General features: G+C 40.6%; 1 protein-coding gene across 1 annotated transcript in view; it reads right to left on the bottom strand.

Moving 5' to 3' along the window:
• LOC126092664 (dynein axonemal heavy chain 2) overlaps positions 1-27,987 on the bottom strand; it is a 994,477-nt gene that overhangs the window by 644,957 nt on the left and 321,533 nt on the right. Inside the window, exons 30-31 of the mRNA XM_049908386.1 lie at positions 4,270-4,393; positions 3,991-4,142 (exon numbers count right to left, since the gene is read on the bottom strand). Of these exons, the coding sequence (XP_049764343.1) occupies positions 3,991-4,142; positions 4,270-4,393 (276 nt within the window). The remainder of the gene's footprint in view (positions 1-3,990; positions 4,143-4,269; positions 4,394-27,987) is intronic.

Raw genomic sequence — 27,987 nt, 5'->3', positions numbered from 1 at the left:
CCACAAACACATCTGTTTTTATAATGCATCCCCAACCTCAACAGCACCTCCACTTTGACATCCGTCACCCACTGCATGTTAAAAAGTCTCTTCCTTACAGCCTCATCACACATCAATGCTGCATCTGCAATGGAGTTTTCAAAATATACCAATAACCTTAAGCCGTCAGCACATGGACCGTGCAACCGAAAGTTGAGCGCTGAGCATGCCTAGTATCTGACATCATAGCATGGAATAGCACATTCGAGAGTCTTTCCAAATGTGCAGAGCAATATCTAGCATGTCAGATATTCCAAGTGCGCATCTGAGCGTTGACCAATGAGATGACACAATGCCACCTACATCCTATGCACACCGCCTCCCTTCAATACAGAGTTGTGAGGTGCCATATTGGCATTCATTTCAAGCCTATACGTATATATGACGTTTCTGGGAACCAACAAATTGAGAATCACAGGAAAACCCATTGTTAACTGTGTGATTCATTCCAATAAAATAATGAGAAACATCATATTCGTGGCAAAAGAATTATTGTAACTTGTGTATTATGAGAGTATGCTAGTTGAAGGCAGCAACACACTGAAGATCCACCCAAAACACCAAAGTGGTCAAGATATAAATTGATTAATCTTACAGTAGATCACTGTTACGATATTTCACAGTGCTTTACATTTCATAGTTAAACTTTTTAGTAAATTTTATTACTTATTACTAAACGCACAGTTTCCTCAGTTTCCACACTGCTGCGTATTTTGCCATTTTTCAAATAAAGCAGTGCTTTCTGAGAAAGGACTAACGGTATCCTCCCAATAAATTATGTTAGTTTTCTTTTCCTCTGCCATCACATGAAACGCACAGTTTCCTCAGTTTCCACACTGCTGCGTATTTTGCCATTTTTCAAATAAAGCAGTGCTTTCTGAGAAAGGACTAACGGTATCCTCCCAATAAATTATGTTAGTTTTCTTTTCCTCTGCCATCACATGAAACGCACAGTTTCCTCAGTTTCCACACTGCTGCGTATTTTGCCATTTTTCAAATAAAGCAGTGCTTTCTGAGAAAGGACTAACGGTATCCTCCCAATAAATTATGTTAGTTTTCTTTTCCTCTGCCATCACATGAACATCTATTCCTTATTTAACCATAACTATATATTCTTATACATAATGACTGTGACTGTTAACTTTCAAATAATACTGCGCATCATAACACTAACAAACCATTAAAAAAAGTAATCAATTTGTGCTGTGTTAATTAGTCAATCCAAATTCATCCCAGAATTTGCACTGCACTTAGTTCATGCAGTTCACCTGCTGCTGTCCCTACTCCATTTCCATGCAGATTTTTAATTTTTAATTAATTATTGTTGCCCAAAATTAAATGCACCAAACTTGTGTTTGATCTCCCTTTACTATTTTCGAGCTTGAAGCCTTGGAATGCATTTTATCTGTGATTTCTTGATTGCAGTCAGTAGCTCATTGTTGGCTGAAGATTGAAAAATGTAATGGTCATTTTACGTAGTTCTCGGGACAGTCCCGACCTTTGAAAATACATTGTGTTTATGGTAAATGTTGGCAATGTATGATACTATCAATGTGATGAGGGAGAGAAAAACAAGTTATGCTAAGGCAAAATATCAGGTGCAAAACACACAACAGTATGTGTAGTAAGATAACCATTCTTCAAGTGTTAAGCATCAGTCAAGAATTAAAAAAAAAGATATTAGCACTGTACTTTCATTTCCATATTTGTGTTTACTATCAGAGTGCAATGCGTAAGTACATGCATGCACATGCACACACTTACATGTTGTATTGGTTTGTAGGAAAAGCCAAGGATAACCGCTGCAAGCGCCCGCAAAAGATGTATTTTGCTACGCCAGAAGGCGAGAACAAATAATAAAGACATCATTCAATTTTTTGTCACTTTATGCCTTGAGTTTTAGTGGAGAGAGGACAGCTTTAGATATGAGATGTGTGTAGTAGCTTTCACGGTATCTGAATAATATTTTTTCTCAGTGCAAAAATATATGGCCTTTTTATTTTCTTCCGCGCACTATGAAAAGGTCATGTTACCTCCTGCTGCCTGCAAATGGTGAAGAAGTCCGATAAATGAAAATTAGATTACCGACACCATCACGAAGAATAAGTTTTGCGGTGTCGGAAGAAGAAGCTCATAACAGGAGTGTGTAGATCTCGACAATATGTAAGTAAGTTCAAGTTAAAATGGACACAAAGGAGACAAGGTATGTTGTTGTTGTTGTTGTTGTGGTCTTCAGTCCAGAGACTGGTTTGATGCAGCTCTCCATGCTACTCTATCCTGTGCAAGCTTCTTCATCTCCCAGTATGTACTGCAACCTACATTCCTCTGAATCTGTCTAGTGTATTTATCTCTTGGTCACCCTCTACGATTTTTACACTCCACGCTGCCTTCCAATGCTAAATTTGTGATCCCTTTATGCCTCAGAACATGTCCTACTAACCGGTCCCTTTTTTTTTGTCAAGTTGTGCCACAAACTCCTCTTCTCCCCATTTCTATTCAATACCTCTTCATTAGTTATGTGATCTACCCATCTTATCTTCAGCATTCATCTGTAGCACCACATTTCGACAGCTTCTATTCTCTTCTTGTCCAAACTATTCATCGTCCACGTTTCACTTCTATACATAGCCACACTTCATACAAATACTTTCAGAAACGACTGCCTGACACTTAAATCTATACTCGACGTTAACAAATTTCTCTTCTTCAGAAACACTTTCCTTGCCATTGCCAGTCTACATTTTATATCCTCTCTACTTCGACCATCATCAGTTATTTTGCTCCCCAAATAGCAAAACTCATTTACTACTTTAAGGGTCTCATTTCCTAATCTAATACCCTCAGCATCACCCGATTTGATTCGACTACATTCCATTATCCTCATTTTGCTTTTGCTGGTGTTCATCTTATATCCTCCTTTCAAGACACTGTCCATTCCATTCAGCTGCTCTTCCAGGTCCTTTGCTGTCTCTGACAGAATTACAATGTCATTGGCGAACGTCAAAGTTTTTATTTCTTCTTCATGGATTTTAATACCTACTACAAATTTTTCTTTTCTTTCCTTTACTGCTTCCTCAATATACAGATTGAATAACATCGGGGATAGGCTACAACCCTGCCCCACTCCCTTCCCTACCACTGCTGGCCTTTCGTGCCCATTGACTCTTATAACTGCCATCTGGTTTCTGTACAAATTGTAAATAGGCTTTATAGAGGAACCTTTTAACCAGTAAATACAATTTAATATGGCAGTAGTCAGAATCCCATGTCACTTAAATTGTAAATAGCCTTTCGCTCCCTGTATTTGACCCCTGCCGCCTTCAGAATTTGAAAGAGAGTATTCCAGTTAACATTGTCAAAAGCTTTCTCTAAGTCTACAAATGCTAGAAACATAGGTTTGCCTTTCCTTAATCTACTTTCTAAGATAAGTTGTAGGGTCATTATTGCCTCACGTGTTCCAACATTTCTACAGAATCCAAACTGATCTTCCCGGAGTGTTTGTTGGCTTGTACCAGTTTTTCCATACGTCTGTAAAGAATTCGTGTTAGTATTTTGCAGCCATGGCTTATTAAACTGATAGTTCAGTAATTTTCACATCTGTCAACACCTGCTTTCTTTGGGATTGGAATTATTATATTCTTCTTGAACTCTGAGGGTACTTCACCTGCCTCATACATCTTGCTCACTAGATGGTAGAGTTTTGTCAGTGCTGGCTCTTCCAAGGAGACAAAGTATAAAAAATTCAAAATTTGGGCATTAATTGAAAATAATTGACTTCTATTAATCTCTTTATTTATGTACCCTTTCTTCTTATTATTGTTATATATTTATATGTATACATATATATATAAATTTGCACAATGTGTGTGCACATACATGAGCACACATACGCACTAATAAGAATATAATTTAATCTATTACTTAAAAATAACAGTAAACTGAGTTATATACCTAGTTGATTTCATTGCTGATAATGCGACCTGATTCTCCTCTAGTGCCTGACCAACTTCATCAATACTCTTCAGTCTGAAAACTCCTTTGTCTTTGTGAGGTACCATATCCAATTCCATAGTCCTCCATATCTCAGTTATTTGTTTCAGGCCCTGCAGAAATTTCACATTGAATTCCATTGTCTTATGTTTTATTTTGTATGTATTATTGTATTATGCACTGCTGTGAAACCCAGTAAACTGAAGTATCAAAAGCATCATAAAAAATTATAGCACTTACAGTTTCAATTGATAATTCCATTGCAGCTGCATTTGAAATTTCGTTTATATGCTCTGCATAGTTCTGAAATTTCAATTCCATTATCACATCAAGTGTGAAATCTGGTGAATTCTGATCGAAATCACTGAAGATATAAGAATGGCATAGGTTTAAAATTAGAACACTGGATGATATATAAATTATACTATTTATGTTATATGAAATGCATTTCCCAGTACATTTTAAATTTTCAGAAAGAAAGTACATAAAGATTTTCAGTTACTTCAAATAACTCACTTTCCATATGCCTATGCACTGATCAGCCAGAACATCATGACCATCGAACTACTATCAATATAAACCCATTGAGGTGATAACAGTGTCACTTGGCAAGGAATGACTGCTAGTCAGACACATGGGCAGTGAGTGCGCTGTCCATGTGTAGACTGGGGAAGGCATCCAATCTATTTTAATTTAACCAAGAACAAACTGTGGTGGCCCAGAGGCTCGGCATGGGAATTTTAGAAACTGCATGACTTGTGGGCTGTTTGAGGGGTGCTGTGGTGAGTGTCTTCAGCAAGTGGTGAAACCAAGGTGAAACCACATTCAGACATAATGAGGTTGGGCGGCTACCCCTCATTACAGATGTAGCACATTGTAGGCTGCAAACTGGTAAAACAGAACAGGCAGCTAACTTTGGTAGATACAACATCAGACTTTAATGTTGAGCAGAGTACAAGTGTGTCTGAACACACAGTGCACCGAAACTCCTAAAGATGGGCCTCCACAGCCGACCACCTATGTATGTGCCAATGTTAACACCGTGACGTCAGCAACTACAACTGAAATGGCCATGTGACCACTGGCACTGGATGTTGGCACAGTGGCAGCACATTGCACGATCTGATGAATCCCAATTCCTTCTTCATCATGCCGATGGGAGGGCATGAATTCATCGTCTTTCGGGAGTATAGATCCTGACAACTGTACTTTGAAACGGAGGCAAGCTGGTAGTGGCTCTATTATGCCCTGGGAACATTCACATGGGCATCCGTGAGCCCAGCGGAGCTTGTGCAAGACACTATGATGGCCAAGGAATATTACATACTGGTTGCAGACCACATACACTCCTTCACGATGATCGTGTTTCTCGACGACAGTGATTTTTTTCAGCAAGATAATGCATCATGTCACAAGGCCAGGAGTGTGATGGGAGTGGTTCAAGGAACACAGCAGCAAGTTCCAGCTGATGTGCTGGTCCTCCTACTTGTCAGATCTGAACCCATTTGAACACATCTGGGATGTAACTGAATGTGGCACTTGGGCTAATTGTCTCCCTCCCAGGAATTTATGAGGATTAGGTGACTTGTGTGAGCAGACTTGGTGCTAACTCTCTCCAGCAACCTACCAACCCATCATTGTTTCCATGCCATGATGTGTTGCTGCTATTATCAGTGCCAAAGGTGGACATTCTGGCTATTAGGTAGATGGTCATAATGTTCTGGCTGATCAGTATAGAAACATGATTATAAAACAGGTGTACACCAATTTTCAATTTTCATACACCATAAAATACAAGTTTCAGAACTGTATTAAAACTTATAAAATAACCTGAAATGAAATAGGTTCTGTGTAAAGAATTCACATCATCCAACTCTTGCTTCAGTTCTGAGTTGCCAAAGAAAGATATAACCTTACAAGACAGTTACATTTACTGTACATGTTTCTTAATAAAACAATATTGTGAAAAATACAGTTAAAAAAAAAAGTTGAAGAAAAGCTTAAAAAGAACAGAATATTGACACAATTTGAGAGATAATGGCAAGGCAAGGGAATTTATCAATGAGCTCCAAAACAGATTTGAGTCTATAAAATGGAGCACAATCTTGACAATGAAGGCCCATGGAAAATGATAAAACAAACATGGAAGAAGCAGCAGTAGAAGTGCATGGGAAAGGAAAAAGAAGGACGAAAAATCCATGTTTCTCAGAAGAACAAAAGTAAAATCTTAAACGAAGAGGAGTACTGAAGGAAAAAACCTTCATGAAAATTCCAATGAAAGCAAAGCAGCATATGAAAATGCTAATACAGAAAACCAACCATTTACTCAGACAAAAAAAAGAGGAGAATAAGTGGAAAACTAATTAAAAAAGCAGAACTGAAAAAAAAACTCAGGGAATGCGAGAGGTTTTACAGATCAATTATGTTTTTCAGAAAAGGATATGTACTGCAGATGTATGGCATTAAACATAAAAACGGTAATACATTTTCAGAAAAAGCAAAAGGTATGGAAGCCTGAAAGGAATATTTTGAGGAACGTTTCAATGTTGAAGATGGAAGTACAGAAATCGAGGAACAACATAAATATCACAATGTAGTTTCTTTAGTTGCACCACTGACAATGGAATAGGTAGCAGATACAATCAAAATACTAAAAAACACAAAGCTCCAGGAGAGACATAATAAGAGCTGAACTGCTTAAAATGGGAGGAAATACACTTGCAAAACAAATACACAAACCTGAGACAACTTTTGGAATGAAGAAAGACTGCCAGCTGAGTGGAAAGAAGTGATCACAGTACTAGTCCCTAAAAAGGGAGAAAAACAAGAATGCTGAAATTACAGAGGCATCTCATTAATTAGCACAAACTACAAAGTGTTCTCCTAGATTATTCAGAAAAGATTGGAACCATATTTAAAAGAGGTAATAGATGAGATTTCAGTAGGATTTACAAAGAATCAATACACCACTGATCAGATATTTGGTCAAAAGTGGCCACACCCAAATTTTGGGAATACAAAAAAAAATTTTCAATGTTGCTTCTTGATTTTAAGAGAGACGTTTGGAACACCAAAGAAGAGTATAAATTTTGTAAATGTTACACTGGAAAGCTCAAAAAGTACTGTGAAAATAAAAATAGGAAATATTTATGGAAGATTTCTTCACTTCTTGGAGGAACATAGACATATCAAAGTATTAATGTTCCACAACAATGTTTACTTTTTAGTGCATTATGAACAGGCTTTTGGCTTCTTAGGCCATCATCCGATAACTTAATACCAAACAAATAGTCCACACAACTTCAATGAGAATTCGTAGCTGTACAAAGATATGCATATTTTATGAATATATCAATACAAAACACAAGCATAATGCAATATTATAAATAAATCTTATATTACAGTGTATTCAGATATTAAAACTATGCAAATGTATAAGCCAAAAATGTTCTACAAGTGAGTAATGACACAGGCTACTATGACTTATGGACAGATTGGTGTGTCTAATGAACAGACCAAATAAAGGGAGGGGAAGAAAGACTTCTGTGGAATGTGGGTGTGAAACAGTTATAACAAGATTATTATCTAATAGTGAGAGAAATAATAACTAGCTGCTACTTTAATTAGGGTGAGTAATGGAACTGTGTTTGTTCATTAAGGACCAGGTCAGGATTCTTTGATTGGTGTTTATTAATGCCCAGAATTTCAAGTAATGTTAGTTTTCTGCCTGTGGGCAGCAAAGGTAGAATCTTTCTTTTTCAGTCTACAACTCATTTCATGCTCAACCATACTAATAGTTACAGCCCCATCTTACTGACCTAGAAATAATCTGCACAAACAGCCTGCCGGGTATTTTATAAATTCCCTTAAAACAGAGTGGAATTTAACAAATTTCCATGTGGTCCAAGCTGCCGGAGAAGGTGGTCATGTGTGCATGAGGTGTGCTGGCTTATGTGGGTGAATGGTGTGTGTTTTTCTTTCTTTTCCTGATGAAGGCTTTGGCCAAAAACTGATGTACAGTATATGTGTCTTTTAATTGTTCCTGTCTGTGACTTAACATGCCATCTTTATGGTAAGTAGCAATCTATCTTTTCCTATATTGTTGAAATTCTCCACACTTATACAGAAAGTCAGTGCAGCACAATATTCCTTATACCTGTTTTTATGTAACCACATATCACACGTACAGTTTATTAGGAGATTTCTCATTTACTTAACAAAATGTTGATTCAAATTATAATAAAGACATTCATCACTTGACAGTAGTACTCTGAATATAGTGCAAAGAGACACTTCTATTGAGTAGTTCATGTCTACTGTTTATCATACATCAACAATTATTTCTTTGTCAGTTATACTGAGCACACGTGCACAAATTTCAGGTTTTAATTAGATGCCCATAAACTATTAGACATGGGGCATTGTGTGTGCTCTGACAGGGACCAGAAGAGAAGGATGCTTCTTTTCACATATATGTGAATTGCGTAAATTTTAAATGGTGGTCTGCTTCACATATTTTGTGTATGTTGGCAGACTCATAGATGGCTTATAAAGGCATGTGAATGGCCACTTCTGGTCATTTTGAGTCGCTCGGTTATTCTGTGCCAGATGTTCGGTGAGGTAACTTGAATGTCAGAGAGGTGTTGGATGATTTAGAAGTTCTAAAGTGACAGATTTTGTTCGGAAAGTGGCCTCACAAATACTTTAACATTTGTTCCTACTTAGAACAATTTTGTGTTGAATGGGAATTAGAATTTGTAACTATTAACTTTTCACAAGTGTTAGGCCTTGGTCAGTTTGGATCCTAGCTTATTTTTGCTGCATTTTGGAATTATTACTGGTTAGCCTGCTGGAATATTCTCATGATTTCATGAGTTTTGATATGTTTATAGATGTACTGAACTTTTTTATCTGTAAGCTGGTGATTATTTTGTGAATAGTTCTTTGAAATGGGACTATGTTTTTCATGAACCAGTGATGTTTATTAACTTCTGGGAATCTTTTACCACTTAAATACAGAAAAATGCAATCTTCACTCCACTTGATTATCATTTTTATTTTATTTCATGCCTAAATGCATATTTGTAGGCCCACCATTTTAATTATTTGTGTATTTTATTTTACTGATGTAATAACTCATCAACTCATTCATCTAAATCTTTTGGTGCTGGCTACGGTAAGTTATTAGAAAGAATAAAACCCTTTTTACCATCATTTTTATTAGCGTTTTCTTTAAATCTGTGTAACTTGTCAATGATTAGGTAATTCAATCTTGCAGTAAGTTTACTTCCTGGACATGAAGGCATATGGTTGATGACGTGCCCCCATGACAATATTGAGCTAATATTACAAGTAGAGAGTCATGAAGTCATGCATTTGTCCAACTGTATGTGTGGGGTGTGTATCATCATACTCGTACATCACATTTTGTTTTCTCAGCTGGATAATCATTTGGTGACAAAAATATAGGTGCACACTGAAAATCTAGATAACATGAAAATCCTGGCAAGAAAACTGTTTAAAAAAGCAAGGGAAGTTGGATAAGAGGTAAATGATGAGAAAACAAAATTCATGAATGGAAAAAAAAATTACAAGATAAAAAGGAAGGAAATCCTATAGTCTAATAACCGTGTACCAGAAGAAGTAGATGAGTTAACATATCGGGGAGGCGGGAGTGGGTGTAGTAAGCAACAGGAAATAGGAGAAACAAGAAAAAGAGGCCAGGATCAAAGTGGCATCCAGAGTTTCATATTCACTCAACAAATTATTGCCATCCGATTTTTTTTTTTTTTTTTCAAGAGAATCCAACATAATGGTAACTAAAACTATATAATCAGACCAGTATTATTATGTTACACAGAAATATGGAGAGTTGATAAGCATCAAGAGAGGGATATAAAAGTCTTGAAAATAAAATCCTGTGAAAGACATTTGGACCAATTTGTGATGGAGGAGAATGGCAAAGATATATAACATACTACATGTTGTTGCAATAAGTCAAGACAAGGAGACTGATATGGGCTGGCCACAACTGTAGCAGAGAGGAGAGATGAAGAGACTGAGAGAAATGCTGGAGAAGAGCTCTGAAGGACAAAGACCCACACAAACCAAAAATTAGATGGAGAGACTATGTGGCCAAGCATCTTCAGATACTTGGTGCAAGGGAAGAAGGTGATGAAGATGGAACATTGTGAAGGAGGCTACTTGGCCAGGCCACAAAATGATTGTGAACTGTAGGGCCAGGAGAGAAGTAAACATACAAAAGACAAAAGTGAAAAGCATTAGTGGTAGCCTCATCCCCATAGAATACTTCTTGTTACCACCAAATTAATTAGAGATGGAAAAATAATACATTCTCAAAAATGAAGAAATGCTGAGTGACTAGACAGAATACAGACTAATGCCAAGTTGTTTGGACAGGCTTGGGAGGACATTGCCTGCTATTCCAATTTCAGAAATAAAAGGAGTATTTTACTACATATCTTTAAAAAAGTAAAGTTCTACCCATCTATAAAGGTAAAGACATGAAAAATCCTTTAATAATAAAGCAGTTACGAATACATCAACCTTATAACTGAAAACTGTTGTACACGCAGGATACTCAGTCATACAGAAAAGGAACACCAGCAATACTCTGGATGTTATATGTATAAGTGTAGATCTATTGGCATAGTAAAAGTGAAATTTGTACTTCATGTAACAGAAGTTTTAGCTAAGAAATGAAAAGGCCATGTTTATTACTTGGGCTTTCTAAAAAGGGTTTTTTAAATTATTTTAATGCATTTGCCACAACAAGTCAGTACAAAAAGCAAACAATGGAAAATCCAGGATGGAATGTAACAATATTATTATAGTTGCTGAGTCGCAGATAGGCACAAGAAAAAGATTATCAGAAAGTGAGCTTTTGGTCAACAAGACCTTTGTCAGAAATAGATAACATAGACACACTCACTCATACAAATGGAACTCCCTCACACACACATGACCACAGTCTCTGGCTGCTGAAGCCGCACTGCATGCAGCAGTGCACGATGGGAGAGGCAACTGGGTGGTGGGGGTAAGGAGGACGTAAGGGTGGGGAAGGGGGACAGTAAAGTGCTGCTTGTGGGAGCATACAGGGATGGGGAGAGAGGGTAGGGCAGCTAGCTAGAAAGAGGGCCAGGAGGTGGAGGGGGAGTGGGAGTAGCAAAAAACGAGAGAAGTAAAACAGCTGTGGGTGTATTGGTGGAATTGAGGGCTGTATAGTGCTGGAAGGGGAACATGGAAGGGGCTAGATGGATAAGGACAATGACTAACATTGGTTCAGGCCATGAGGGTTACAGGAACGTAGGACATATTTCAGGACGAGTTCCCCCTGCTCAATTAAGAAAAGCTGGTGTTGATAGGAAGGATTGCAGATGGCAAAGTCTGTGAAGCAGTCACTGAAATGAAGACTGTCATGTTGCATGGCGTGCTCAGCAATGGGGTGGTCCAGCTGCTTCTTGGCCACAGTTTGTGGGTTGCATTTAGAATTAGTAGTAAAGATCTAATAAAACTAAAAGTCGTGTGTGATGCTCAAGCTTGTTGGCTGTCACACCCAAGTAGAATGCAGCACAGTGGTTGCAACTTAGCTTGCAGATCGCGTGACTGGTTTCACAGCTAGCCCCGCCTTTGATGGGACAGGTGATGCTTGTGATCGGACTGTTGTAGGTGGCGGTGGGAGGATTTATGGGACAGGTCTTGCATCTAGGTCTATTACAGGGATATGAGCAATGAGGCAAGGAGTTGGGAGCAGGAGTTGTGTAGGGATGGATGAGGATATTGTGTAGGTTCGATGGGCGGCGGAATACCACTGTGGGAGGGGTGAAAAGCATAGTGGGTAGGATATTCCTCATTTCAGCGCACTACATGAGGTAGTGAAAACTCTGGCGGAGAATATGATTCAGTTGCTCTAGTCCTGGGTGGTAATGAGTCATAATAGGAGATGATGGCTGACTGGAGAGCTAATGCATGGGAAATCTGTGTTTGTATAAGGCTGGGAGGGTAATTATGATCTGTGAAGGCCCTAGGTATATTTCGGGAGGAACCGGTTGTCACTGCAGATGCCACAGCCATGGGTAGGTAGGCTGTGTGGATGAGACTTTGTAGTGTGAAATGAGTGACAGCTGTGAAGGTATTGCTGGTGATTAGTATGTTTGATATGGACGAAGGTACTGACATAGCCATCTTTGAAGCAGAGGTCAACATCAAGGAAGGTGGCTTGTTGGGTTGAGTAGGACCTGGTGAAGTGAATGTGGGAGACGGTGTTGAGGTTCTGAAGGAATGTGCATAGGGTGTCATCAGCCTCAACCCAGATCACGACTATGTCATCAATGAATCTGAACAAAGTGAGGGGTTCGGGATTCTGGATGTTTAGGAAGGATTCCTCTAGATGGCCTATGAATAGACTGCCATAGGATGGTGTCATGCAGGTGCCCATCACCATACCCTGGACTTGTTTGTAGGTAATGCCTTCAAAGGAGAAGTAATTATGGGTGATGATATAGTTGGTCATGGTAAGTAGGAAGGATATCGTAGGTCCGGAATCCAGGCATTGGGAAAAGTAGTGTTCAATAGCAGCAATACCATGGACATTAGGGATGTTAGTGTAAACGGACGTGACATCAATAGTGATGAGTAGGGCACCATGTGGTAAAAGAACAGGAACTGTGGAGAGTCGGTGGAGGAAGTAGTTGGTGTCCTTTATATAGGGGGGTAGGATGTGGGTAACAGGCTGAAGGTGTTGGTCTACGAGAGCAGATTCTCTCAATGGTTGCACAGTAACTGACCACAATAGAGCATACTGGGTGGTTGGGTTTATGGACTTCAGGAAGCATGTAGAAGGTACAGGTCTGGGGAATGGAAGGAGTGAGGAGAGAGAAGGACTCTGGGGAGAAGTTCTGGGATGGGCATAATGATTTGAGGAGAGACTGGAGAGCCTACTGGATTTCTGGAATGGGGTCACTGTGGCAGAGTCTGTAAGTGGATGAATCTGACAGCTGGCAGAGTCCTTCTGCCAGGTAATCCTTGCGGTTCAAAACAATAGTTAGTGTAAAAGCAGGTGCCAATCAATCTCTTCATGGGCCATCTAGAGGAGTCCTTCCTAAACATCCAGAATCCCAAACCCTTCACCTGGCTCAGATTCACTGATGACATCTTCATGATCTGGATTAAGGGTGAGGATGCCCTTTTCACATTCCTCCAGAACCTCAACACCTTCTCCCCCATTCTTCACCTGTTCTTACTCAACCAAACAAGCCACCTTTCTCCATTTTGACCTCCCCCTCAAAGATGGCTACATCAGGACTTTCATTCATATCAAACCTACCAACCACCAGCAATACCTCTACTTCAACAGCTGTCACCCATTCCACACCAAGAAGTCCCTTCCATACAGCAAAGCCACCTGTGGCTGTTTCATCTGCTGTGACGAGCAGTCCCCTCTTGAAATATACTGAGGGTCTGACTGAGGCCTTCAGAGACCGTAATTACCCAGCCAACCTTGTACAAAAATAAATCTTCTGTGCCTCAGCTCTCCAGTCACCCACCACTTCCCGAAGTCCCACTGTCTGGCCACAGAGGAGCATTCTCCTCATGACTCAGTACCACCCAGGACTGGAGCAACTGAAACACATTCTCCACCAAGGTTTTGACAACCTCTCTTCATGCCCTGAAGTGAGGGATGTCCTAACCACTATCCTTCCAAAACCTACCACAGTAGTATTCCACGGCCCACCGAATCTACACAATAATCTATTCATGGGCTGTCACTGACCTCACCCATCTAGCACCTTCTCCATTCCCATTCCAACACAACACAGATCACTATTCCACCATAACACCCACAGTCTTTCTATTTCCTTTCTTTGTGACGCCCCCCCCCCCCTCCCCCCGTCACTGCCCTCTGCCTAACCTCCCGACTGCACCTAGCTGCCCTACGCCCTCTACCTACACCTTGTGGCGGCAGCACCGTCCAACGCACGAAGGGCTGAACTACGGCACCGCCGACACAAGTAGGGGCAGCTGTACCGTTACACAGAATTTTGGCAACGGTGCGTCGCACACCGGACCGCACAGGAACAAAGCAGGCGGCCAGTGCGAGCTAGTCGACGCGACGTGACACACGTCTCCCCAGTTCTTCCGCCGCGGACCACGTGCGTCGAGTCAACGCGACTCCGCCGTAAACGCGTATGCGCGGTCGTAAACGCAGTCGCCGTTAAATTGTCTTTTGCTTCTTCGCGGACATTACGGCGCCTCCGGTTGCGCCAAGAGCAGAACATTCTGTGACGCGGCCTTTTGTCTCGCTCGGTCCATGCGGTCGCGCCACGGTTCGTCACTGGAGTGTACACCCTCTGGGATCAGTGACCGAGCCGTGCCGCCAGTGCAACGCGCCTGTATAGACGGACATTAGCGAAGTATATTATTTGTCATTTTGTAACGGTAGGAAAAATAAACATGTCCTGTCCAGAAACCGCTTTACTCGTTTATTGCTAGAAAGCCTCTCTCTCCCTTGAGCATAGTGCGTGGGCGCGGCGATAAAGCCGGTTCACTGCACATGAGAGACTGTAAGCGGAGATACAACACGTCTCCGCTTCAACCTCATCCCTGTATGTTCCCACAAGCAGCACTTTCTGTCCCTCATCCCCATCCTGCTATCCTTCCCCCCCCCCCCCCCCTAGCTTCCTCCTTATCCCCCCACCGCCCAGTTGCCTCTCCTAAATGATACGCTGCTGCTCACAGTGTGGCCTCAGCAGCTAGAGACTGTGGTTGTGTGTGTGTGTGTGTGTGTGTGTGTGTGTGTGTGTGTGTGTTGTCTTTAATAGATGAAGGTCTTGTTGGCCAAAAGCTCACTTTCTAACAGCCTTTTTGTTGTTCCTGTCTGCTACTCAGCATCTCTGCTATATGGTGAGTAGCAACTATCTATCCTTTTCATTATACTGTTACAATATAAAAAGCTTTGTTTTTATGATATAAAGCACACAATAGCTGACAACAGAACTGTTACAGAACATCACAAGCAAGCAGTAAACATAAGGCACAAAAGTGAGAGTGATAATGTAAGTGAACATAAATAACAATGATCCATGTCACGTGGCATTATTTCAGAAATGTTCTCAAGTCAGTCATCTCAGATTTTGCTCAGATTTTGTGTGCAAGTTTGTTAAATGATCAAATGAAGATATATAAATTTCTAGGCAGCAAAATTTCAATATTTTGTGAGTAGGAGCCTCTTAAATGAACATTTCAAAAATTTTGACACTGCTTGAAGTGCTGTGTTTCATTGAATAATGTGGTACAAGAGTAAAATTTGACAGTATAATGTTGTTATAATATTCATTATTTATATTATTTTCATTGTTATGTTATTAAAATTTGGCAGGATGATTGAACAGTTTTCACTGTGCACAATCTGCCGTCATATGCCAATAAATTTCACCATGACAAATCATTAGAAGAAGTCAGGAGTTTCCTCATCTGAGCCTTAAATGTGCGGATCAGTCGTTCAGCCTCAACATTTGACTGTGGATGGAATGGAGAGGCCATGACATGCATGACGCCATTATGGGCACAAAAGTCCGCAAAATCAGAAGAGGCAAATTGCGGACCATTATCAGTAACAAGAGTAGAGGGAAGAGAAAATACGAGCGAGAGCATTGGTGGTTGCTGCGCTGGTAGGTGACGTGCAACGGACAATGAAAGGAAACTTAGAGTCGGCGTCAATAACGAGAAGCCAATGAAAGGAAAGTTAATGTAGGCATCAATAACGAAAAGCCAATAAGTACCTAAGAAAGGTCCCGTGAAGTCAGCATGAATACACTCCCAGGGCTTCTCAGGCGAAGGCCACGGTGACAAAGATGACTTTGGGGCGGCGGCCTGTGATGCACAAGGGCCACAGGCAGCGAAAATGTGTGAGATTTCAGAGTCGATGCCGGGCCAGTACACATGACAGCACGCCAGAGATTTTGTGCGCAAGACACCCCGGTGCCCTTGGTGAAGGAAGCGCAAGACTGAATCACGCAAAGACGCAGGTACCACAACATGTGGTGAAGCATTTTCGGTGGAAAGGAGGATAACACCATCCCTAGCATCCATCCTAGTGGTAACGCAAAGCCTAGTAGTTCCGCAATTGATCAGAAGTCTTAGCGGACGGATGATCTGGTCAACCCTTCTGAATACAGCGTAAAACCAGGGAGAGGGTAGGGTCACAGCCCATAGCAGCAGCCGCTAGCTGGTCCCCGGTGATGGGGAACCTGTCCACAACCCGCTGCTCGGCAACATCCAGGTGGAAACACAAAAATTTGTCCCTATCGAATGCCAGATCAGGACCCATTGGAAGGCGAGACAGTGCATCAGCATTTGCATGTTGAGCCATCGGCCAGAAATGAATCTCATAATTGAAACGAGACAAGTAAAGAGCCCAAAGCTGGAGGCAGTGTGCAGCCTTGTCGGGAAGTGACGTTGATGGATGAAACAAGGAAACAAGTGGTTAGGGATCCGACTGCACCAACCCATATTGAGAGGCGTCCATGGCAAGAAGAAGTTGTTGGCCAGGTCGATAAGTAGCCAGGCACGGGGCCTGTTTCAGCATAGTCTTCAATTTCTGGAAAGCCGCATCGCATGACGCGGACCAGTGAAAAGGCACATTTTTATGGAACAGGCGATGCAACAGCTGAGCCACCGAAACATCAGATGGTAAAAACTTGTGATAGTATGTTATTTTCCCCAAGAATGCCTGCAGTTCCTTAACAGATGTAGGGTGAGGAAGGGCATCGATCACAGCGACAGTTTGCTGAAGCGGACGAATGCCATCCTGAGAGAGTTGAAACCCGAAGTACGTGATAGATGCCTGGAAAAATTTTGATTTCTGAAGATTACATGTAAGACCAGCAGTCTGTGCGGAGATTTTAAAGATATTCGTCAGTGGTGGAGCCAGTGACAACAATGTCGTCCTGGTAATTTATACACCCAGGGACAGTGAGCAATAATTGTTCCAAGAATCGCTGAAAGAGAGCAGGGGCGCTGGCAACCCCGAATGGCAATTGTTGGTATTGATAGAGGCCGAAAGGTGTGTTAAGGACCAGAAACTGCCAGGAAGCAGCGTCGAGAGGAAATGGATGATAAGCTTCTGACAGGTCAAGTTTAGAAAAATACTGGCCTCCAGCAAGTTTGGTGAACAATTCTTCAGGTCGAGGCATAGGGTAAGTGTCGATAAGGCATTGAGCATTTACAGTGGATTTGAAATGGCCACAGAGACGAATATCGCCATTTGGCTTAGCAACGGCAATGACAGGAGAGGACCACTCACTGGAAGTGACAGGAAGTGAGATCCCTGAAGCAGTGAGACGATCCAACTCCCGTTTGACCTGATCACGAATGGATACAGGAATGGGCCGAGCCCAAAAAAACTTAGGCCGAGCATTGGGTTTGAGCGTAATATGAGCTTAAAAGTCATTTGCACGGCCTAACGCATGAGAAAAAAGGGAAGAAAATGTCATTGACAAGGAATCCAATTGAGCATAAGGAATAGCATCAGAGACGATATTGACAGAGTCATCTATGGAAGACCCAAAAACGCGAAAGGCATCGAAACCAAAAAGATTCGCCGCGTTACTATGGTCGACCACAAATATGGGAACAGTGCGAACGACAGATTTGTAAGATACCTCAGCATCAAATTGTCCGAAGGGAGAAATCTTCTGTTTATTGTCAGTCCATAATTGCCTGGTGACAGGTGACAGGTTTGGAGAACCCACCTGGAGATACATCTGAGAACTGATGATAGTGGCAGCAGAACCAGTATCCACCTGCATGCGAACATCTCGACCAAGTATTTGGACAGTGAGGAATAACTTCCCTGAAAGGGAAGAAGTACAATTGACACACAACACAGAATCAGAATCAGCGTCATGTTCATCAACATCATATATGCGGTCGGATTTGCAAACGGATGACACGCCTTTTTTTTGCATTTGTGACACACGGCCAACGTTGTGGACAATCTTCTTGGGAATGTTTCGTAAAACACCACGGACATGAAGGAAGTTGCTGTGGGTTTTGCTGCAGTTTCTTAGAGGTTTGTTTACAGTTAGGCCAAGGCTGCGCTTGGGAGTGTACTGCGGTCACGTCGGCCGACGGGGACACACCACACGCTTCGTCAACATCGCACAGAGGTTGTATTTCCCCCGACGTCACCCCATGCTTCTATTTTCCCTCCAGAGGCGCGAGAAATTTCAAAAGACTGAGCGATGGATAGGACTTCATCTAGAGTCGGATTTGCCAACTGAAGGGCATGTTGTCTAACTTCTTTGTCGGGCGCTGATCAGATAATAGCATCCCGTACCATGGAATCAGCGTAGGATTCTTTGTGAACTTCAGTAACAAATTGACACTTTCTACTGAGGCCATGAAGTTCAGCAGCCCAAGCGCGATGGGATTGATTCGGTTGTTTTTGACAATGATAAAAGGTAACACGAGAGGCTACCACATGCGTTTGCTCTTGAAAATAGACGGACAGAAGTGAGAACATTTCAGCAAAGGACAAAGACACAGGATCTTTCAAAGGAGCCAATTGCGACAACAAAAGATACATTTGAGGTGAAATCCATGAAAGGAACAGAAACTTACATGTTTCTTCGTCCGCGACATGAAATGCCAAGAAGTGCTGTCGAAGACGTTTTTCGTAATCAGACCAGTCTTCCGCCATCTTGTCGTAAGGAGGAAAAGTAGGTAGAGACAATGACGAGAGATGCCCCGCAGTTGATGCCATGACGAAATCACTAATCGCATTTGTGAGAAGAGTTTGCTGTTCTATGAGACCTTGCAATAGTTGCTTTAAAGTAGCCATGGAAACATGTGGGTCAATGATGGAAAAGAAAACTCCCATCCTCGTCACCAATTGTAATAACTTTAAGTTGAACAAATATATTTCAAGGAAGACTCAATACATTAAAGTCACAGATCAAGTAAACAGAGTAAGACGAGTGTACACTTTAACAGTCAAATCATAACTGAGTCCAAGTCTAGTGGCCGCTGGCTGGCTGGCCGCTTAGGTGGCGCTGCTGCTGCATGGCTGGCAGATGGCGCCGCATGTAGAAGACGCGCGTAACTGCGCAGCAGAACTTTGAAAGATCATCAAGTCACAACAATATGCAGACAACTTTAAAACAGCAAATTTTAATGTAATATTTTTGAATCACATACAGAAGTTCAGTGATATTCAATGGTGATTTAATGATTGTTATGATAACAGAAAGGTAAACATGTAATCTAAAAATGGAAATTAATATAATCAATCAATGAAGAATTTTGGTATGCAACAGAGAACACTTAACTCCGATCAGGATTCTTGGCATCATGGACCACCTTCAGCGATAACGGTTAAAATGGTTCAAGCCATGACATTACATTTGTCATTACTTAAATAATGTTGTATACTGATATTCAAGACATACTCGACACATTATTTAAGTAATGACAAACGTAATGTTGTGGCTTAAACCATCTTAACCCTTATCCGTGAAGATGGTCCATGACTTGAACTGGTCAACATTTGGATTTCAAATAAAAGCAGCTCATAGTCAAACATGTACTTTATACATTACTTTCAAAAATGTTTAAGTTTACATAACATTCAACAAATTTGGGGGCGATAAAATATAATAATCAAAAATTAGAATAATAAATGAAAAGTGCCAGATTGCTTTTGTTCTAAAGTATTACTTTTAAAATGTTAACAGGGTTTTGGCTTACAAGGCCATCTTCAGACATTTACTGAGCATTGTCACAAAAAAAGTTACAATGTTTGTAAACAACTTTGGAAGAGAAGTTACACATCTAGATTGAAGCAGAAACATGCAGTAAGTAACATATTCGACAGTGTGGTGGTAATGCAATGGAAAAGTAAAAAATTGAACAGTAAATAAATAAAAATGGAGTAAACAGGAAAAAACTTTAACACAAAATAGGAACAGCTTGCCTACATAACAGTTTCTATTAATAAATAAAACTAATAAAACATAATAAAATTAATACTTGACAAGGCAACTTCAGGAGGTAATCACCAATTAATAGAAGAAAGAATTATCTATGTAACTACAGAATGTAGGCCCCGTGCCTGGCTACTTATCAACCTGGCCAACATCTTGTTCTTGCCAATGACGCCTCTCAATATGGGGTCGGTGCAGTCCTTGTGCACCGTTTTTCTGATGGTTCTGAACAACCCACTGCTTATGCCTCCAAAACGCTCACGGATGCCCAACAAAAGTATTCTCAAATTGAAAAAGAAGCTTTGGCCATTATTTATGCTCTTCATAAGTTTGGTGTTTTTCTCTATGGATCCAAATTTCATGTTGTAATGGATCACAAACCACTTGTTTCCTTGTTTCATCCATCAACGTCACTTCCCGACAAGGCTGCACACCACCTCCAGCTTTGGGCTCTTTACTTGTCTCGTTTCAATTATGAGATTCATTTCCCGCTGATGGCTCAACATGCAAATGCTAATGCACTGTCTTGCCTTCCCATGGGTTCTGCTCTGGCATTTGATAGAGACGAACTTTTGTGTTTCCACCTGGATGTTGCCGAGCAGCGGGTTGTGGATGGGTTCCGCATCACCGGGGACCAGATTGCGGCTGCTACGGGCTCTGACCCTACCCTCTCCTGGGTTTTACACTGTATTCAGAAGAGTTGGCCAGATCGTCCGTCCAATAAGACTTCTGACCCATTGCAGAACTACTACGCTTTGCGTTACCACCTCACGGCTAGGGATGGTGTTATCCTCCTTTCCACCGAAAATGCTTTGCCACATGTTGTGGTACCTGCGTCTTTGCGTGCATCAGTCTTGCGCCTCCTTCACCAAGGGCACTGGGGTGTCTCTCGCACAAAATCTCTGCCACGCTCTCATGTGTACTGGCCTGGCATCGACTCGCACACATGGTCCCTGCCTGCGGCCCTTCTGCGTCACAGGCCACCACCCCGAAGTCATCTTTGTCACCGTGGCCTTCTCCTGAGAAGCCCTGGGAGCGTATTCATGCTGACTTTGTGGGACCTTTTTTAGGTACTTATTGGCTTCACATTATTGACGCCTACTCTAACTTTCCTTCCATTGCCCATTGCACATTGCCTACCACCGCGGCAACCACCAATGCTGTAGCTCGCATTTTCTCTTTGGCAGGCCTTCCCCCTACTCTTGTTACTGATAACGATCCGCAATTTGCCTCTTCTGATTTTGCGGATTTTTTGCCCGTCATGGCGTCATGCATGTCACGGCCCCTCCGTTCCATCCACAGTCAAACGGTGAGGCTGAACGACTGGTCCGCACATTTAAGGCTCAGATGAGGAAACTCCTGACTTCTTCTGCTGATGATGCGCTTCTCCAATTTCTGGCTTCTTACCGTTTCACCCCCATGGGCGACCACAGCCCGGCTGAGCTCTTACATGGCCGACAGCCCCGCACGCTACTTCATCTCCTGCAGCCTTCCACCTTACGGCCGCAGGTGCTTTCGCTTGGCGGTTCACCGCCAATGACCTTGTATGGGTACGAGGATATGGCAGGCAGCCAAAATCGAGTCCTGGCCACATCTTACAACACCGTGGCCAACACCTGTATGAAATCCAGATGGACACGGGTGTTACAGTGCATCATTCAGACTAGCTTCCTCCTCGTGTGCCGGCAATGCCTTTTCCGGATGCCGCTACACCACCTTCGGCTCTACCTGACGCTTGGGATACTGGAATCTCTCATTACTCACAACGCAGTCCTCTCACCATCATATCGGTGCCACCACGAGAACTGGCACCACCAGGAGACGTGCCCATGCAGGAACCAGATGACCATCATCTGTCGGAGCAACTCTACTCACCTCCTTCTCCTACGGATGCGGACACATTGCCCATGTCTCCTGTTATAACAACCGGACTTGCCGCAACGGGCAGACTGGTGCATGGGTCCCCAGCAGATTCGACCCCCACGTCTCCTGTCATCTGAACCCGTTATCATCGGGGACACTTCTGTCCATACGGGAAGCCTCCTCCTCGAGACTTTACGGCCAGTCAAACTACACCTATGGACGTTAGCAATCTACGGGCCACCTCCATCAAGACCTGTGCAAAAAATTCAATTTGGGGAAAAGTGTTGTGACTCGCCGATCTTTCAAAGTGCCGCCGTGCAGTTACGGGCGTCCTCTACTGACTTTCATGTATTGCGGCTTCCTTGAAATATATTTGTTCAACTAGAAGTTATTACAGAATGTATAAGGAACTTAAGCAATATCAATAAGGTTGTTGGATGTGAGGTCCGCAGATTATGCAAAACACCGTTTGCATAACTGGTGGACCTCACATCCAACAATTTTAACTGCAAACACAGCCAATACAAGGAGCTACAAATCAAAGATGGATAATATCAATAAGATAAAGGTAAATGAATAAATGGAGGAGTGTGAGGGAACATACAGTAAATGCAGTCTTTGAGAGTGTGGTGGCATTTTAAAAGGTAAAAAAGGCTTTTTTGATACCCTAATGAAATACTCTTTGAAGAGGCAATTCATTGTAATTTTCATAATTCCAACTGTATCTAATAAGTGATTTTATGTAATACATTAAATTTCATAAAATTTATGATTTCATTTATTTACTTTTATGTCATGTTTGCCCAATATATGATAGAATTATTTTGCATTCACTAATTAAGCCATAATTAATAAAAATTAGGTTGGCATTGTTATTTTTCACTATTTTGTATAATGTGATGTATCTCTTATGTAAAAATCTTTTATACTGTATATGCCAGTTTGGGCATAAAATACAATAATAAAACATTACATCACCCTGAACTTCACAATCATTACCTAAAGAACCTCCAGCCTTACACCATACATAAACATGTTCAGAACTCTCAATTTTACGACAAACACGGCTCCTTAAGACTAACGGTTCATCACTTGAAAGATAGCTTCCTCCATACGACGAATTAGACTGATGAATAACATTAAAAGTCTTCCAAGCAATAACATCTCTGGTTGGAAATGAATCCAGAGAATTCTAGCTTTCGCAACCAACGGTTGCCTCGTCAGGAAAGAGGGAAGGAGAGGGAAAGACGAAAGGATTTGGGTTTTAAGGGAGAGGGTAAGGAGTCATTCCAATCCCGGGAGCGGAAAGACTTACCTTAGGGGGAAAAAAGGTCTTTAAATATGTCTGCTTGTGGCTGTATATGTGTGGATGGATATGTGTGTGTGTGCGATTGTATACCCGTCCCTTTTTCCCCCTAAGGCAACTCTTTCCGATCCCGGGATTTGAATGACTCCTTACCCTCTCCCTAAAAACCCAAATCCTTTTGTCTTTCCCTCTCCTTCCCTCTTTCCTGACGAGGCAACCGTTGGTTGCGAAAGCTAGAATTTTGTGTGTATGTTTGTGTTCATCTGTGTGTCTGTCGACCTGCCAGCACTTTCATTTGGTAAGTCACATCATCTTTGTTTTAGCTATATATATAATAGAGGGAAACATTCCACGTGGGAAAAATATATCTAAAAAGAAAGATGATGAGACTTACCAAACAAAAGCGCTGACAGGGCGATAGACACACAAACAAACACAAACATACACACAAAATTCTAGCTTTCGCAACCAACGGTTGCCTCATCAGGAAAGAGGGAAGGAGAGGGAAAGACAAAAGGATTAGGGTTTTAAGGGAGAGGGTAAGGAGTCATTCCAATCCCGGGAGCGGAAAGACTTACCTTAGGGGGAAAAAAGGACAGGTATACACTCGCACACACACACATACCCATCCGCATATACACAGACACAAGCAGACATGTCTTTCTTTTTATATATATATATATATATATATATATATATATATATATATATATATATATATATATATATATCATTACAAATACAAAAGGAACAAACAGGAAAACCATTAACATTATACTCATAACTGTGCTATGTAAGAGTTTACATTAAATAAATGAACCAAGTACAATAAAAACAGTATTTGATGAGACCACTCCATGAGGTATTAAACATGGGAAGTAATAAAAGTACCAGTTCAAAGAAAGCCTTAACAATTGAAACTACAGTCCATATGGATTACACAGACAACTTCAATAGAATAAAAGAGGTTAATGAATATAGAAAAATGGGAATATCTAGGAACAGTCAGTGTGGGAAGTAACGAAAAACAGAGATGATTATATGAAGTTTCTGAGAGGGAAAGTATTGAGCTGGTCTGGTCATTTAGGATTAGATCTGGACTGTGAGCTAAATGTTTGTTAATTTCCAGGGCTTCCAGCAGGTTGAGTTTATGGCCTTTGTTTGCTAAGCAAAGGACATGGGACACTGGCTGGTAGTTGTGACCTACACTCAGTACATGCTCAGCAAATGTGGAGTTAGAATTCTGCAACCTCCAGCTGCGTTCATGTTCAGCCAGCCTAGTTGCTATGTCTCTGCCTGACTGACCGATGTAAAACTTTTCACAATCAGAATAGATGATTTTGTATATCCCACTGTTGGCTAATAACTGGATCTTATCTTTGCTATTGAAAATACAATGGGCTGTTGTGTTCTTAACATAGTAGGAAAGCCTATACTTGCAGGCTTTCACTGCTTTGGCTACAATCTGTGATACCTCTCCTATATATGGTAATGTACACCATTTCTTGCAGACAGTGGATTGGGAAGCAGATAGGGCAAAGAGGAGGGGTATAATTTTATGTTTTTATTTCCTATGCTAGACTTGGTCAATAAGGACTGGACTGTAGCCACTGACTGTGGCAATAAATTTTTAATGTATCTAACTCTGCTTTAAAATCATCTCTGGACATGGGGACAGATATGAGATGGTGTACCATTGAGTGGAAAGATGCATGTTTGTGAGCTATGGGGTGTTGTGAGCAAGAAGGTATTACTGTGTCTGTAGTTGTAGTTTTCCTATAAATTTTGAAATAATGTGTGTGTGTCAGTGGTGAGATCTAAGAAGTTTATGGATTTGTTGCCAATCTTCACTGTTATTTTTATGTCGACTATTTAAGTTTTTCAAAAATGTGTTGAGTTGTCTTGTAGTACCAGACCAGATACACAGGACATCATCCACATACCTAAACCAGTATTTGAAATTTGCACCCAAAGGTTCTGTTTTCAAATAATTTTGTTCAAAATGGCCCATAAATATTTCAGCCAACAGCAAACTAAGAGGGGAACCCATAGCTAAGCCCTCTAATTGTTTATGAAGAGTCCCTTGGAACTGGAAATAGTTCTGTGCCAAGCATGTCTGAATGGCCAGTCTCAAGTCATTCAATTTCACTGGATTGACATTAGACTTGAGCATCAGCTCTGTCAGAATATCAATGCAATCCACTACTGGTATGTTGGAAAACAAACTGCAGACATCAAAAAATACTAATGTATCATTTGTAGTCATTCGAGAATTTCTGTGTAAATTCTAGAACCCCTCAGCCTTCTACCATCTCGAACACACGATATTCTGGATATGAGCCTGGGATAGTAGAATTCTACCTACTACACATCACATGTTTGTGTGTGCAGGTTTAAAATCAGTCGCGGGAAGAAAGTAGACGCAGCAGACGAAAGGCACCGACAAGTACCCGTCAGGCAACCCATAATGTGTTCTAGTGAGTGTGTAAGGAACAACCATGGAGTTTATATGCAGTTCTGCATTTATTGGGTCATTGACTATTGTTATTAAAACAAAGACAGTTGAAAAAGAACTCCTGAAAACTCTTGATGTAACCTTGCTTTAGGCAAGACTTATTTTCTGATTTATGTTAAGAAAAGTTATGGTATCAAAGCCAACTTTCTTTTAACTGTAATTTGATTTGTTTCTGACATTTGACTGTATGAGGGGCTTACTAGAAGTTATATATTTATGTTGAAAGTGAGAGTTTCATTGTGTATAGCAGTCAAATACCTCGTTGATTGACAAAAAGCAAATTTGTATGTTTACTTATTTCATAAGTAGAAAGAGTCTAAAAATTCCTGTACCTAGTATTATTCGATGGAGAATAAACCAAGACGTATTCCAGCAGCTGGCTATCCAGTAACGAATAGTGACTGCAAATTTCAAGTAAGTCACCTCGTAAAGAAGTGGAAGGTGGTTGGGGGGAATAAACTGAAATAACTCAGATTCACACACATACTTTAAGTTGGAAATGTTAGACACTATGTGAGACAGATGCACCTTTTATCTTATTTACTAGGTCCACAGAGTTTGAAATGCCATGCTTTGGTTTGAATGTAGTATTGTTCTTAATTAAGGCATCCAGTTTCCTAGCTAGATTGTAAGATGGAGCAGTGAATGATGATACAACTGGACGAATAGGAAGATCTTGTTTATGCAGTTTAGGAAGCCCATGCATTTTAGGAGGCACTGGGTTCATATAAGTTAACTGTTTTGCTTCAAAATCAGAGAATATCAAATGAACAGACAGCACATTTAACATCCTCTCTGAATAATTTAGTAGGGTCTTTAGGAAGGACTTGGAAGTATGTAGTATTCAGGAAATCATCAACCTTATCCACATAACTATGTTTGTTCAAATGTACAATACTGTTGCCTTTATCAGATTTTGTGGCATGATATCTTGCTGTTGCAATTTCTGTTTTAAGGACTTGAGGGTGTGAAAGTCAATAGCCCATGGGATGTTACACTCGAATCTGGTTTCTTTCTCTAGTGAATTGGTTAACTAAATATTTTGCAGTAGTGTCTTTCATTAAAACACATTCAGTGTGTACTTTCATAACATCCATTTGTTTTTCCGATGGAGGGTGGGGAGGAGCATACGTAAAACCTTTCTCAACAACTTTTTGTTATTTGACGAGAGAACCAAGTTCGACAGGTTAATTACATGTTGAGGTTAGAGGTGCACTCACATTCCTAATCACAGATAATTTCCTGTTCTGCCGCAAAAATACATCAGGAATAAGATCACTAACACTTTGATGAACTTCACGATCGGAAATGTCAAACTCACAGGAGTGTTCCTATTTAGAGGTGAAGTTTTTTCCTGTCTACTCCATTTTTATTTATTTACTGTTCAATTTTTTACTTTTTCATTGTGTTACCACCACACTATCAAAGATGTTACTTACTGTATGTTTCTGCTTCAATCTAGACATGTAACTTCTCTTCCAATGTTGTTTAAGAACGTTGTGACTTGTTTGGTGACAATACTCAGTAAACATCTGAAGATGACCTTGTAAGCTGAAAACAGGTTAACATAATAAAAGTGTTACTGTAGAACAAAATCAAACTAGTGTTTTTCATTTATTTTAATGTTGTTCTACCAAGAACCAACAGATGATTCAGTTAACATAACAAAAATTAGAACACAACAGCAACATGCATCTACATTTTGAAATATCATTCTTATTTCGATGAAATACCAAATTTCAAAACTGATATTTTCCCTGAAGGCATAGAATTCTTCAGTAGAGTTTCACATGGAAATCATTATTTCCGACAATCAAGTTCTAAACTGACACTGTTTATTGGAAAGCAGTAACAAATTCATGTATAAATTGAGTACATCTTGAATGAAAACTGAAACAAAAGGATTATTATGTATTTCTCCAACTTTTTTAAACCAACTTTCACACGGAAAATGTATTCAAGTGTAAAAAAAGATCAATGAAATTTTTGTAGATGATTCATTAGAGTACTTTTATTTTAATGTAATAATCCTTATTTGATAATGGACAACATGTGACCTATGTAGAGATTCAAAAGCTGATCACTGTATTCAGGAAATAAGTCTACAACAATATGCAACTTTTTTCGAAATTGTAAGTCAAGAAAATGGCAACCTGAAGCATTAAAATTTTCAAAATCATTCTTTGGCAGTTTTTCATCATTTGCTGAGTCCATCAGAACTTTATAGCAATAACATGAAAAGTCCCCTGCACAAATAAAATTTGATTAAA

The sequence above is a fragment of the Schistocerca cancellata genome, chromosome 7 (assembly GCF_023864275.1).
Source record: "Schistocerca cancellata isolate TAMUIC-IGC-003103 chromosome 7, iqSchCanc2.1, whole genome shotgun sequence".
Lineage (NCBI taxonomy): Eukaryota > Metazoa > Arthropoda > Insecta > Orthoptera > Acrididae > Schistocerca > Schistocerca cancellata.
Note: the sequence above shows the minus strand (reverse complement) of the source record. Positions and strands in the feature narration are given on the sequence as shown.